General features: G+C 34.0%; 2 protein-coding genes across 3 annotated transcripts in view; both read right to left on the reverse strand.

Annotated features, from left to right (window-relative positions):
* The window catches only part of LOC105339984 (uncharacterized), a 311465-nt gene that overhangs the window by 238380 nt on the left and 56849 nt on the right, over positions 1-16236 (reverse strand). The window lies entirely within an intron of this gene.
* Positions 241-14553, reverse strand: LOC105327086 (CD209 antigen-like protein C). Its single transcript, XM_066077638.1, has 4 exons — positions 14186-14553; positions 12143-12222; positions 11655-11742; positions 241-816 (listed from the first exon to the last, which is right to left on the reverse strand). Exons 1-4 carry the CDS (start codon positions 14499-14501, stop codon positions 536-538), a joined length of 765 nt encoding a protein of 254 aa, XP_065933710.1. The 5' UTR covers positions 14502-14553; the 3' UTR covers positions 241-535.

Raw genomic sequence — 16236 nt, forward strand, 5'->3', positions numbered from 1 at the left:
AAATGAGAGGTACATGTAACTGAATGGCAAACATATGTCATTTGTCATCTTTTATCATTTTTTTCAGTGAGTATTCAATTAACTGATTGGCACATTTGCCATGTTTTTAATGTAAACTCGGGAGTAAAAAACTATGAATTAAAATCAAAATACCAAACTGGAGCCGAGCTCGTTGCAAAGCAACGATGATGTCTTTCAATAAAAACCAACGCCAATGGTTACTTGTTTATTCTTCTAATATGGAAAGCATATATAATCAATGTCATAGGGGAAACAAAAGCTAAAACTCAAGTAAAAGTAATGCAACTGTTATGGACAGTACACTGTACAATAGCTCTAAATAAATTCTCACACATAAACATGTTTGAATATTATCATTATAAATAATGATTAAGTGGACTAATACAATAGACATAAAGGATTATTTCTTAAACTTTTTGCATTACACACCACAAGGATCTCATATATTATTTTTTATTCATCCGAAGCATTATAGGCTGAATCTTCTTTAAAATTTATACTACATATACCCAAATCATCCTAAAATCACAATATCACTTTTATCTGAAAACTTTTCACAGATAAACGAATTCAAATAAGAGCAGTGACGGTCGTTCCATAGTCCCGTCCTCAGTATATCAATACAGTCTTTTGTGAGGGTGTCGTTCGGGATTAATAGACTGGGCTCATTTGGATGCCAGTTGGTAAAGATTATGTTCGTGTTCGAATGGTCCCACATGTAGGAACCCTTGGTCTGTATATCGTTACCCCCGGTCCAAGATGTGCAATTCTTAAACTCATAGGTTCCACAGTTTTCTAAAAAAAAATCATGACCGATTGAAATCCACAGCTGTCTGGAGAGTATAAGCACTATTGCTGATCCACATTATGAACCGTTAAAGGATCTATTCCAAATATCAAAATGATTGACGTATTGAAATTTTCTAAATATTTACATAAGAAAAATGAATGGCCGTGGCTATTTTTAGCTAGGTAAATCTACTATACATTAACAATTATTACAGAAGAAACTTTTTTATTTCATTATTTTTCTTTACTTAGATTATAGTAAATATGGCATAAAGCCATATTTCTCAAAATGCAATATAAAGATAGTCACCTGGCAGCGCCATATATTACAAATATATTTGTTAAGGTCTTCCGTTTCCAACGGAAGACCTTATAGTTTTCGTACGATTTCTTCTTATTAAGGTCTTCCGTTTCCAACGGAAGACCTTATAGTTTTCGTACTGTTTCTTATTATTAAGGTCTTCCGTTTCCAACGGAAGACCTTATTGTTTTCGTACTGTTTATTATTATTTTTTTTTTCCAAATTTTGTGCACGCGATTTCTCGAAAACTACTCAACCGATCTGAACAATTTTTTCACAGATGATGGGAAATTATCTGAATTTTATATGTTTTTGAATTTTTTGTCGTCGTCACTTCCGGTCCGGATTTACGGTCGATTTTGTAATTTTTTACGACCAATTTTGTGCAGAGTTGATCTCAGAAACTATAAGAGATATGACTTTGAAATTTTCAGGATAGGTAGAGCATGGTTTGAAGTTGTGCACTATTTAGTTGTTTTGCACCAGTGGCGCTATTCCTTGGAGCTCGCTTAGGCACAAAAATGGGGTACAGATTTCGAATCAAAATTTCCATATGTTTTGATCAGTATCTTTTTATCAGTTGATATTTTGACAAGACATATAGAACAAAAGTAGTAGAGAATCAAAAGTTCTATCCAATAAAATCAAGAAATAGGGGCTGGCCCCTTTAATTAGGGACCAAGAGACTCGTAAATTCTATTACGAATAACTTGAAAACGATAAATATTTTGTTATGCATTATAAAATCAAAGTTGTTGATCTCTACATTATCGGTTTGAAAGAGTCATCGTCAGGCCCATGTCTGACGTAACTAGGGTTTTTATTCTTTATCTTCAATTTTTTTTTTTTTTTGGGGGGGGGGGGGTAATTTTGAAATTGTATCGATATCTCATGGTATCATTTTATCAACAACAAAAAAAAAATCGGACGGAAGACCTACTCGTTACTCGTAACGAGGTCGTATCTAGTGATACCAAATCCTGCACAATCTTCTACAAAAATCGTTATGTGCATGGCGTTTAAGAGTGGTAGACAATAAGTTGAATAATGTTGTCTGAGGTGGGATTGGAACGCACCTTTGGGTTCGCGCGTACGAATTTCATTGACCATGCAGATAGTGCAATCAAAACCACTTAATTCACGGACGTGAGAGTGTGTTAATGCCACGGTAAGGACATAAATAGAAAGGTCAGGTCTAAATAATGTTAGTAATTGATTGAACAGTGGGGAACATGTCAGTTTCAAAAGCTGCGATCGGAAAGCAAACCGAAAGTAGAAATCGCGGGTTCAGTTTACACCAACGCAAGGATGTCGATAAACAATTAGTTATGCATTCTGCACATATATTTCTGCTTTAAAAGTTTTTTTTCACGTCGTTTACAAGGATAATCTACTGTTTGAATTAAATGGGATTGATATAATTATGCTTGATAAATGAAGAAATGACGAAACACGTAACATGTAAATTTATTCAGTATAAAATCGATGACTGTAATTTTCACAGTTTCAACATTCAGAAATAATGCATATCTTTTCTGATTTAACAAAATACAAAAAATATACATGCATCTGAATAGTTATACGTTTGCTTACATCCCGTGCACTGTGTACATTTTGATTCCCCGTACAATCAATACGTGCTGTTTGATTTCAGGATTTTAATTATAAATTGTTCATTCTGCTTAAGATTTGGCCGACAATAAGAATGAGGTCCGATGTACATTTACATGAGTTTTTATTTAAAATTGAGTGAAAGGATCGGGAGTTTCAAATTTTTCCCCTACAGATCAAGCCATACACGGCAGCTGAAGATTCAATAGTCATTTTTAGTCGCCTTAAACTCCTAAAAGGTGTCAAAAAGTAACCCCCGGACCACATTTTTTAAATTGTATTCTCTTCTCTGTACAATAAACCGAAAAGATTTTAAAAATCAGATGAATAGTATAAAAGTTACAATTTTTTTTTTAATTCTTTTTTAATTTTTTTTTTTTTTTTTTGGGGGGGGGGGGGTGTTAGCCCCCTCTAAAACCCTTAATTTTTGGCAGTTTTATTCCCAAGACCCTTTCTAGGTCTGCGCATAACGTTAATCATTATATAGATGAAATATGGAAAGCTTCACTTTTAAACTGTGCGAGAAAACGAAGAACGCGTGATTTCAATATTTTACCTTATTAAGGTCTTCCGTTTCCAACGGAAGACCTTATTGTTTTCGTACTGTTTATTATTATTTTTTTTTTCCAAATTTTGTGCACGCGATTTCTCGAAAACTACTCAACCGATCTGAACAAGTTTTTCACAGATGATGGGAAATTATCTGAATTTTATATGTTTTTGAACTTTTTGTCGTCGTCACTTCCGGTCCGGATTTACGGTCGATTTTGTAATTTTTTACGACCAATTTTGTGCAGAGTTGATCTCAGAAACTATAAGAGATATGACTTTGAAATTTTTAGGATAGGTAGAGCATGGTTTGAAGTTGTGCACTATTTAGTTGTTTTGCACCAGTGGCGCTATTCCTTGGAGCTCGCTTAGGCACAAAAATGGGGTACAGATTTCGAATCAAAATTTCCATATGTTTTGATCAGTATCTTTTTATCAGTTGATATTTTGACAAGACATATAGAACAAAAGTAGTAGAGAATCAAAAGTTCTATCCAATAAAATCAAGAAATAGGGGCTGGCCCCTTTAATTAGGGACCAAGAGACTCGTAAATTCTATTACGAATAACTTGAAAACGATAAATATTTTGTTATGCATTATAAAATCAAAGTTGTTGATCTCTACATTATCGGTTTGAAAGAGTCATCGTCAGGCCCATGTCTGACGTAACTAGGGTTTTTATTCTTTATCTTCAATTTTTTTTTTTTTTGGGGGGGGGGGGGGGGGGGGTAATTTTGAAATTGTATCGATATCTCATGGTATCATTTTATCAACAACAAAAAAAAAATCGGACGGAAGACCTACTCGTTACTCGTAACGAGGTCGTATCTAGTGATACCAAATCCTGCACAATCTTCTACAAAAATCGTTATGTGCATGGCGTTTAAGAGTGGTAGACAATAAGTTGAATAATGTTGTCTGAGGTGGGATTGGAACGCACCTTTGGGTTCGCGCGTACGAATTTCATTGACCATGCAGATAGTGCAATCAAAACCACTTAATTCACGGACGTGAGAGTGTGTTAATGCCACGGTAAGGACATAAATAGAAAGGTCAGGTCTAAATAATGTTAGTAATTGATTGAACAGTGGGGAACATGTCAGTTTCAAAAGCTGCGATCGGAAAGCAAACCGAAAGTAGAAATCGCGGGTTCAGTTTACACCAACGCAAGGATGTCGATAAACAATTAGTTATGCATTCTGCACATATATTTCTGCTTTAAAAGTTTTTTTTCACGTCGTTTACAAGGATAATCTACTGTTTGAATTAAATGGGATTGATATAATTATGCTTGATAAATGAAGAAATGACGAAACACGTAACATGTAAATTTATTCAGTATAAAATCGATGACTGTAATTTTCACAGTTTCAACATTCAGAAATAATGCATATCTTTTCTGATTTAACAAAATACAAAAAATATACATGCATCTGAATAGTTATACGTTTGCTTACATCCCGTGCACTGTGTACATTTTGATTCCCCGTACAATCAATACGTGCTGTTTGATTTCAGGATTTTAATTATAAATTGTTCATTCTGCTTAAGATTTGGCCGACAATAAGAATGAGGTCCGATGTACATTTACATGAGTTTTTATTTAAAATTGAGTGAAAGGATCGGGAGTTTCAAATTTTTCCCCTACAGATCAAGCCATACACGGCAGCTGAAGATTCAATAGTCATTTTTAGTCGCCTTAAACTCCTAAAAGGTGTCAAAAAGTAACCCCCGGACCACATTTTTTAAATTGTATTCTCTTCTCTGTACAATAAACCGAAAAGATTTTAAAAATCAGATGAATAGTATAAAAGTTACAATTTTTTTTTTAATTCTTTTTTAATTTTTTTTTTTTTTTTTTGGGGGGGGGGGGGTGTTAGCCCCCTCTAAAACCCTTAATTTTTGGCAGTTTTATTCCCAAGACCCTTTCTAGGTCTGCGCATAACGTTAATCATTATATAGATGAAATATGGAAAGCTTCACTTTTAAACTGTGCGAGAAAACGAAGAACGCGTGATTTCAATATTTTACCTTATTAAGGTCTTCCGTTTCCAACGGAAGACCTTATTGTTTTCGTACTGTTTATTATTATTTTTTTTTTCCAAATTTTGTGCACGCGATTTCTCGAAAACTACTCAACCGATCTGAACAAGTTTTTCACAGATGATGGGAAATTATCTGAATTTTATATGTTTTTGAACTTTTTGTCGTCGTCACTTCCGGTCCGGATTTACGGTCGATTTTGTAATTTTTTACGACCAATTTTGTGCAGAGTTGATCTCAGAAACTATAAGAGATATGACTTTGAAATTTTTAGGATAGGTAGAGCATGGTTTGAAGTTGTGCACTATTTAGTTGTTTTGCACCAGTGGCGCTATTCCTTGGAGCTCGCTTAGGCACAAAAATGGGGTACAGATTTCGAATCAAAATTTCCATATGTTTTGATCAGTATCTTTTTATCAGTTGATATTTTGACAAGACATATAGAACAAAAGTAGTAGAGAATCAAAAGTTCTATCCAATAAAATCAAGAAATAGGGGCTGGCCCCTTTAATTAGGGACCAAGAGACTCGTAAATTCTATTACGAATAACTTGAAAACGATAAATATTTTGTTATGCATTATAAAATCAAAGTTGTTGATCTCTACATTATCGGTTTGAAAGAGTCATCGTCAGGCCCATGTCTGACGTAACTAGGGTTTTTATTCTTTATCTTCAATTTTTTTTTTTTTTGGGGGGGGGGGTAATTTTGAAATTGTATCGATATCTCATGGTATCATTTTATCAACAACAAAAAAAAAATCGGACGGAAGACCTACTCGTTACTCGTAACGAGGTCGTATCTAGTGATACCAAATCCTGCACAATCTTCTACAAAAATCGTTATGTGCATGGCGTTTAAGAGTGGTAGACAATAAGTTGAATAATGTTGTCTGAGGTGGGATTGGAACGCACCTTTGGGTTCGCGCGTACGAATTTCATTGACCATGCAGATAGTGCAATCAAAACCACTTAATTCACGGACGTGAGAGTGTGTTAATGCCACGGTAAGGACATAAATAGAAAGGTCAGGTCTAAATAATGTTAGTAATTGATTGAACAGTGGGGAACATGTCAGTTTCAAAAGCTGCGATCGGAAAGCAAACCGAAAGTAGAAATCGCGGGTTCAGTTTACACCAACGCAAGGATGTCGATAAACAATTAGTTATGCATTCTGCACATATATTTCTGCTTTAAAAGTTTTTTTTCACGTCGTTTACAAGGATAATCTACTGTTTGAATTAAATGGGATTGATATAATTATGCTTGATAAATGAAGAAATGACGAAACACGTAACATGTAAATTTATTCAGTATAAAATCGATGACTGTAATTTTCACAGTTTCAACATTCAGAAATAATGCATATCTTTTCTGATTTAACAAAATACAAAAAATATACATGCATCTGAATAGTTATACGTTTGCTTACATCCCGTGCACTGTGTACATTTTGATTCCCCGTACAATCAATACGTGCTGTTTGATTTCAGGATTTTAATTATAAATTGTTCATTCTGCTTAAGATTTGGCCGACAATAAGAATGAGGTCCGATGTACATTTACATGAGTTTTTATTTAAAATTGAGTGAAAGGATCGGGAGTTTCAAATTTTTCCCCTACAGATCAAGCCATACACGGCAGCTGAAGATTCAATAGTCATTTTTAGTCGCCTTAAACTCCTAAAAGGTGTCAAAAAGTAACCCCCGGACCACATTTTTTAAATTGTATTCTCTTCTCTGTACAATAAACCGAAAAGATTTTAAAAATCAGATGAATAGTATAAAAGTTACAATTTTTTTTTTAATTCTTTTTTAATTTTTTTTTTTTTTTTTGGGGGGGGGGGGTGTTAGCCCCCTCTAAAACCCTTAATTTTTGGCAGTTTTATTCCCAAGACCCTTTCTAGGTCTGCGCATAACGTTAATCATTATATAGATGAAATATGGAAAGCTTCACTTTTAAACTGTGCGAGAAAACGAAGAACGCGTGATTTCAATATTTTACCTTATTAAGGTCTTCCGTTTCCAACGGAAGACCTTATTGTTTTCGTACTGTTTATTATTATTTTTTTTTTCCAAATTTTGTGCACGCGATTTCTCGAAAACTACTCAACCGATCTGAACAAGTTTTTCACAGATGATGGGAAATTATCTGAATTTTATATGTTTTTGAACTTTTTGTCGTCGTCACTTCCGGTCCGGATTTACGGTCGATTTTGTAATTTTTTACGACCAATTTTGTGCAGAGTTGATCTCAGAAACTATAAGAGATATGACTTTGAAATTTTTAGGATAGGTAGAGCATGGTTTGAAGTTGTGCACTATTTAGTTGTTTTGCACCAGTGGCGCTATTCCTTGGAGCTCGCTTAGGCACAAAAATGGGGTACAGATTTCGAATCAAAATTTCCATATGTTTTGATCAGTATCTTTTTATCAGTTGATATTTTGACAAGACATATAGAACAAAAGTAGTAGAGAATCAAAAGTTCTATCCAATAAAATCAAGAAATAGGGGCTGGCCCCTTTAATTAGGGACCAAGAGACTCGTAAATTCTATTACGAATAACTTGAAAACGATAAATATTTTGTTATGCATTATAAAATCAAAGTTGTTGATCTCTACATTATCGGTTTGAAAGAGTCATCGTCAGGCCCATGTCTGACGTAACTAGGGTTTTTATTCTTTATCTTCAATTTTTTTTTTTTTTTGGGGGGGGGGGGGGTAATTTTGAAATTGTATCGATATCTCATGGTATCATTTTATCAACAACAAAAAAAAAATCGGACGGAAGACCTACTCGTTACTCGTAACGAGGTCGTATCTAGTGATACCAAATCCTGCACAATCTTCTACAAAAATCGTTATGTGCATGGCGTTTAAGAGTGGTAGACAATAAGTTGAATAATGTTGTCTGAGGTGGGATTGGAACGCACCTTTGGGTTCGCGCGTACGAATTTCATTGACCATGCAGATAGTGCAATCAAAACCACTTAATTCACGGACGTGAGAGTGTGTTAATGCCACGGTAAGGACATAAATAGAAAGGTCAGGTCTAAATAATGTTAGTAATTGATTGAACAGTGGGGAACATGTCAGTTTCAAAAGCTGCGATCGGAAAGCAAACCGAAAGTAGAAATCGCGGGTTCAGTTTACACCAACGCAAGGATGTCGATAAACTTTCCAAATTTTGTGCACGCGATTTCTCGAAAACTATTCGGCTGATTTTAAACATTTTTTCACAGATGATGAGTCATGATCTGAATTTTATATGTTTTTGAAATTTTTGTTGTCGTCACTTCCGGTACCGATTTATCGGCCATTTTGTAGTTTTTTACGACCTATTTTGTGCAGAGCTGATCTCAGAAACTATCAGAGATATGACTATGAAATTTTCAGGATAGGTAGTCTATAGTCTGAAGTTGTGCACTATTATTTTGTTTTACGCCAGTGGCGCCATTTCTTGGATCTCGCCTAGGCACGAAAATTGGGTACGAATTTTCATTCAAAATTTTCAAACGTTTTGATTTATATCTTTTTATCAGTTGATATTTTGTTAAGATATATATAACAAAAGGGGTAGATAATCAAAAGTTCTATTCAACAAAATCAAGAAAAAGGGGCTGGCCCCTTTTTTTAGGGGCCAAGACACTCGCAAACTCTATTACAAATAACTTAAAAATGATAACGATTTTGTAATGCATTATGGAAGCAAAGTTGTTGATCGTAGCAATATCTATCAGGAAAAATTATTTTCACACCCATTTATGACGTAATTAGGGATTTTTAAGGGCCAAAGTACTTAAACTTTGACGCAATATATCTAGAGAAGGAGACATGTTTTGTTACGCAATGTAGAAAAGAAAATGTTTGCATTGATGATTCTAATCGATTCCACTTATCAAAACACTAAAGTCTGTCCCCATTAAGGGTCTAGAGGGCTGGCCCCTAAAATATTCAATCATTTGTATCTCAAAAATGAACAACAATTTGAGTTAGGTGTAAGAACAAAAAATGTTAGTATTCGTGAGACCTTTCGAATGAACTCAAGAAAAAGGGGCTGGCCCCTTAAATAAGGGGCCAAGTCACTCGTAAACTCCATTAAAGATAACTTAAAAACAATCAAGATTTTGTAATGCATTATAGAAGCAAAGTTGTTGAGCGTAACAATATTTATCAGGTAAAATCATTTCCACACCCATTGATGACGGAATTAGGAATTTTTAGGGGCCAAAATACTTAAACTTTGACGCAATATATCTAAAGAAGGAGACAAATTTTGTGAAGCATTGTAGAACTGCAAATGTCTGTATTGATAATTCTAATCGATTCCACTGACCAAAACACCAATGTCAGTCCCCATTAAGGATCTAGAGGGCTGGCCCCTAAATTCTTCAATCACTTGTATCTAAAAAATGAACAACAATTTTTGATAGGTGTAAGAACAAAAAATGTTTGTATTCGTGAGACCTTTTGAATGAAGTCAAGAAAAGGGGCTGAACCCTTAAATTAGGGGCCAAGACACTCGTAAAGTGTTTTACACATACCTTAAAAACGATCAAAATTTTGTAATGTATTATAGAAACAAAGTTGTTGATCGCAACAATATCAGTTTGTAAAACTCATTGCCACACTGATTGATAACGTAATTAGGGATTTTAGGGGACTTAAATTTTAAATCTTCAATGTGCTGTATGTGAAAAAGCAAAACACTTTGTTAATTATTTTAAAGGATATTGACAATCGTATACATTATCTGAAAAGGAGTGATAGAGGGGGAATTCTCAAATTTCATTGATATTTTAATCGTATCTTTTAAAAATTGAACGGAAGACCTACTCGTTACTCGTAACGAGATCGTATCTAGTTATTATTTTTTTTTTTCCACAAATTTTGTGCACGAGATTTCTCGAAAACTATTCGACCGATTTCGACCATTTTTTCAGAGAAGATGAGTCTTGATGTAAACTTCATACGTTTTTGAGATTTTTCCTGTCGGCACTTCCGGTACCGATTTATCGGCCATTTTGTACATTTTTACGACCTATTTTGTGCAGAGCTGATCTCAGAAACTATCAGAGATATGACTATGAAATTTTCAGGATAGGTAGTCTATAGTCTGAAGTTGTGCACTATTATTTTGTTTTACGCCAGTGGCGCCATTTTTTGGAGCTCGCCTAGGCACGAAAATTGGGTATGAATTTTCATTCAAATTCTTCATACGTTTTCATCTGTATCTTTTTATCAGTTGATATTTTGTTAAGACATATATAACAAAAATAGTAGATAATTAAACGTTCTTTCCAACAAAATCAAGAAAAAGGGGCTGGCCCCTTAAATTAGGGGCCAAGACACTCGTAAACTCTATTGCAAATAACTTAAAAACGATCAAAATTTTGTAATGCAATCTAGAAGCAAAGTTGTTGATTGTAGCAATATTTATCAGGTAAAATCATTTTCACACCCATTTATGACGTAATTAGGGATTTTAAGGGGCCAAAGTACTTAAACTTTGATGCAATATATCTAGAGAAGGAGACATATTTTGTTAGGCAATGTAGAAAAGAAAATGTTTGCATTGATGATTCTAATCAATTCCACTAATCAAAACTCCAAAGTCTGTCCACATTAAGGATCTATAGGGCTGGCCCCTAAAATATTCAATCATCTGTATCTCAAAAATGAACAACAATTTTAGATGGGTGTAAGAACATAAAATGTTAGTATTCGTGAGAACTTTCGATTGAACTCAAGAAAAAGGGGCTGGCCCCTTAAATGAGGAGCCAAGACGCTCGTAAACTATATTACAGATAACTTGAAAACAAGCAAGATTTCAAATATCTTTGGTACTTAGCCTATTTTACAAAATTGATACCAGCGAGATTTTAGTCACTGTAAGTGATTGAGACACAAACTTTTATAAATGATAGACAATCGATTGAAGATATATTTAACGAGTTTTCTTTTGTCAACCGTCACTTCCGGTACTCACCAGAAGAGTTCAAACAATTCATTTCTTTCACAAGTTTAACTGATTATCTTTGGTGTTTCATCTGCTATGATTAACAGTAGTGTACACTAAACATATGTATAAAAAACCCTAGCTTTTATTTTCATAAACCTCTTTTGTTCGTCCGTTTTCGGTCTCGGGACAAAAAAACCTAGATTCACCAAGATCGCAGATTTGGCAGAGAATATCGATATTTCATCGTATCATATGAAAACAAAATCGGACGGAAGACCTACTCGTTACTCGTAACGAGATCTAGTTATCTCTATATTTGTTATCTCTGTTACAACAGACTTTCTTATAAATGTTACAGCATTGAAAAAATAATGATCACCTTTCTTTAACATTGTCATGGTAAGCCAATCATTTTCATCCTGAGAGTCAATCTCCACCAGATGGGAACACATTTTCTTGCATTGCAACTGTGAAGGTTTACAAATAAATTATAATTAAATTATCTAAGATATCATTGAGTATTAAAGAATGATAAAATACTATTGAATAATGCATGATTATGAGCGCAGTGAATTTAACGTTTGACATATTTTTGTAAAGAAGTTAAGGTGACCTCTAGAATACTGTAAAGTTAACCGACATTTATTCAGGTGCAAGAAATCATTAAGAGGTTCTCGAAAACCTCGTCGTGGCGAATACTTCTCGCCGCTAACAATTCGTTGTTATATAGTTGTTAATACAACACGGGTTTTGATAAAGCTTTGTCGCGAACATTATTCGTCCCAAACAAGTTTACCGGAAATAAAACGCAAAATAAAGTCGTCGCGAATAAAAAGCTAGTTTACAGTTTGCGATGTTGTACTTTACATTGGCGTCATTCCAAGTAGCAAGACCTTGACCTTCTATATAGCAGTGACCTTTGAACTCCAACCAACCAGTCTCACAGCCTACAAAGAGAAATTAACGTAAGTCAATAAAACCCATAGCATTGTTTAAAAATGAACTTTCATGTTACCACAAAATAATACAAATTTATTTAACTATATATGCGACGAATTATATTCATTGTCGCTAACGAATATTCCAACCATTCATTAAAATTGGATGCCTTCGAAAAGCTAATGAAGCCACAATTTTTTCTAATGCATTTTAATATGTAATCATGTACTGTCTGGATGCGAGAAAATCTCATGAAAGACTTGATGGTCATGGCCATATTTCGGCTTTATTTGCACTTTTTATACACAAAGCTTTGATTAAAGATATAAGAAAATATTGAAATTCTAAAAGCTGAAATATTTTGTTGGTTGTTTTTTTTTTTTTTTACAAAAAAAAACCAGTCATGGCCAAAATTATAACAATGAAAAGTTTATAAGAGCACAATTTTTGTCAAAATTTACTCTTCCGTTCTTAAGATTTAAAATGTTCTACAGAGGTATTTCTAATAGTCAACCCAAAGTCCAAACATCACTCAGATACAAATTTCACAATTCTTCATTATATAAACAAAGATCATGTCATGTTTTTGTTCACTATTTAGTAATTTGAAATTACAAGATTTGGACTTAAGGTGAATGTGATAAATGCTAGGAACTGTATTTATGTTTAAAACGAATAGCTAACAAGAAATCAGCCCAATAAAGAAACTTTATGGTATATTAAACCAATGTAAACAAAAAACATGGCAGGAGCCTTGTTTACATAACAAAGAATCTTAAGCTCTGTATCTTTCTTATAACCCCACAACTGACACTCAATTTTTTTGGTTGATAAATCAAATTTGACCGAAATCGTGACCATGTCCCTTTAATTTGGTGACCATCCAGCGACCTTGCACATACGTACGCGATATGAATTTTTGTTTAATATACAAGGTAATCGTTTTTGTATAAATTGTGTTCGTTGAAAATTTTTGTACCCATTTATTTATTTATTTATTTATTTTTTTTTTTTTTTGAAAACTCAGGCTTAAAGTATTTGTATTTATTGTACCGAAAACAATCAATAAAATATGTCACATTGTGCTTTTTTAAAATGTGTGATAATGTATCCATACAGTCAAAGAGCCCAAAGGTATGTTTGGAATAACACGTTTTGGTACAAGCATAAACACATTTCCAAAAGTCGTTTGAAAGTATTTCTAGCGCACATAGAACAACAATCGACAACCAAAATGATAATATTAGGTTTGATGTCAATATCAAATTTCATGAATTTCAATACTGTTATGTTATACTGAACATTGAAGCAGACTGAAGTATTTGCGGTGGGGGTGGGTGCACTTATCTAACCATTTTAAAGTTGGGTCTAACCAATTCAACAATTTTTACTATGAAAACAAATATTGCTAAATTTAACATTTTTATTATACTTCCATGTTAAATACTGATATCTATTTAGGCACAGTCTATAATCCTTTCTTACGACTATTACCCTCAGCGTTGGCAACACGCTTGGCAACGGGAAACAAATCGAATTGTTACATGCGCGTAGATGATTCGCGTACATTTCGCCGGTGAATTCACGATAGCGGTGAAGTTTTCTCTAAACTTAAGACATTAAAATTTTAGTAGAATAAAGTAAATACCGCCTGTTTGGGATGGTGAAGCAGAGGTTGACAATGGTCTTCTTGGGTGTCTCAATTTCAACTGTAAACTTTTTTTCTCCGAAACAGGTACTATTTACATATTGGGTAGCGATATGGTTTAGTTATTCCAGTGCTTGGTTAGAATAAAAAAAGGGAAATCGGGACTAATTCGATATTTTACATAACATAAACACACATTATTTACTATTCGTATAATATGTTTTAAAATTTTCAAGTGTGGAGAGTGGGTTGATGGTCCGAACCAATTGATACCAAATTTCCCTGTCTAGATTTGCGCATGGGTATACAATTACTATACGAACCTTTTTTATACGATGTCATTCCTTCATACGTTGTGTAAACCGCGTTATCCGAACTACTACTGCTAAACCACATGAAATGTCGGCCGATACATCGCCGAGTGGACGCACTGTACAAAAACTCCTCGCAGCATTGGTCATCCAAACAAAGAATTCCACACCGAACACGGCTGTACTCCTTGCGGTCAAAAATCGCAAAAATATCCCCTGCCGGCTCGTCTTCACCTTGATTTGAGAATTGGTTGCGACGTTCATCACCGTTAAGAATAGAATGTTGAACCATGAAAATGAGGATTAATGACAGCATAAAATCTTGCATGTTCTTTTTTAACTTCACAAATGTACGAACGAACTCCTCAACAGACAAATTTATGAAAGACTTTTTATCAACAAGCATTATATTTGTTTGGGCTTACTACAAAACGGGGAGAGAATCGCAATAAAAGGTGTTATATTTATGTACATATACAGTCCAAAAACAAACATCAAAATATCTATTTTAATTTGAAGTTTAAACTGTTCAGTATGTTCTAATGGTCGCGAATCATGACGAAAATCCGGACATCAAATTGTACCGATTGATTTTTCTTAATTAATCAATAATGTAAAGTGTGATGATGAGTGGTTAACTTGACCTTCATTAAGTACACTGGACTGTGTGATCTATTTTCCGTTCCATTCTGATTTTTGAACAATGACTACTTCATTTATATCAGCTGTCCAATACAGGAAACAGAAAATAGTCAATACACGGGGAATGTAGTACATGTAATATTGTAAGGCCAAGTATTTGCTTTATTAAATGTTAATAACGATTTATGCCTAATATAGGGTAATATTTACTGTTAGTGTGTACAGAGTGTATGTCTTGTATATTATGACTTTGCTTATTTGCTAAAAAAAAATTGAAACTATAACAAGTCTGTACGGGACAGTTGCTGAAAATATTAAACCATTTTGGCCTTTTTAAACATGAGTTGATGAAATTGTTGACGCAGAGAAAATGCATAAGTCGATATCCATTACATTGGCTTTGTTTAAAACTCCTCAGATCGTGATATAGTGTAGCGGCTTATGTCAATATTTCAGCAAGATATTATACTTGTGGATACAAGCACCAAATTTTGCATGAAGGTTCCTTGAACATTACTTGATCAAAAAATATCGTTGGCCATTCAAGTTTTGGTCATTTTCAAGATGGCCGCCTCTTATTTCAAAATGGCGTCTTTTTTCATAAGGTTTTCATGATATTTTAAATATTTCTGGGTATCGTTTTTATTTTCTGTGAAATTATAAGGACGAATTTGTTGTATGATATAATTTGATGTTCATTTCATATATGAACACTCTGCGCATGCGTTTAAAAAGATGCTGCAATATTCCTTCCACTATCCGCTACACTATTAAGTATTCCGGTAAGTCGGAAGTCTGCGGATCCTTGAGCATACAATATAACGCCATTTGTTTCATTAAGAGGATTCGATGGTCGTGACCATCTGAGGGCTAAAATTTACCTTCTTATGAACAAGAGGTCTGCTTAAAGATAAAGGAAAATTCCAAAATCCTAAAACTATAATTATGATTAGTATCAACGGCGAATCACAGTGACCTTTACTCGACGCTATTAACTGCTGGTCAAAAGCTTGCTGACACAAAATTAAAGTGCATGCCATTGATTTCAAATACCTTGAACGACCTGCATCGATAATTATTGAGCATAGTGATAATCGATACCACTTTCAAACCTAGCACTTGTCATTGAATCTGACACGTCAACAATATTATGTAAACTTCTGTAGGAAAACACAACATTGTCGGAATACTTGCAAAGGTTGTACTATCTTTGGGCATTTTAAAAGCATCGATATTTTCATGAGAAAAAGGGTTCCGCATATCCATAACAAACGGAACAATTTTATAAATTAAGAACTAAAATTACTAATAAAAAATTGTTGATATAAAAATTCACTGTATATATTTGCTCAAATGATTTGTGATTACCAGGCATGAGCCTCGTCAAACAAAAAAGTGTTGAACATTTTAGGATTATACTA

Source organism: Magallana gigas, chromosome 1 (assembly GCF_963853765.1).
Source record: "Magallana gigas chromosome 1, xbMagGiga1.1, whole genome shotgun sequence".
NCBI lineage: Eukaryota > Metazoa > Mollusca > Bivalvia > Ostreida > Ostreidae > Magallana > Magallana gigas.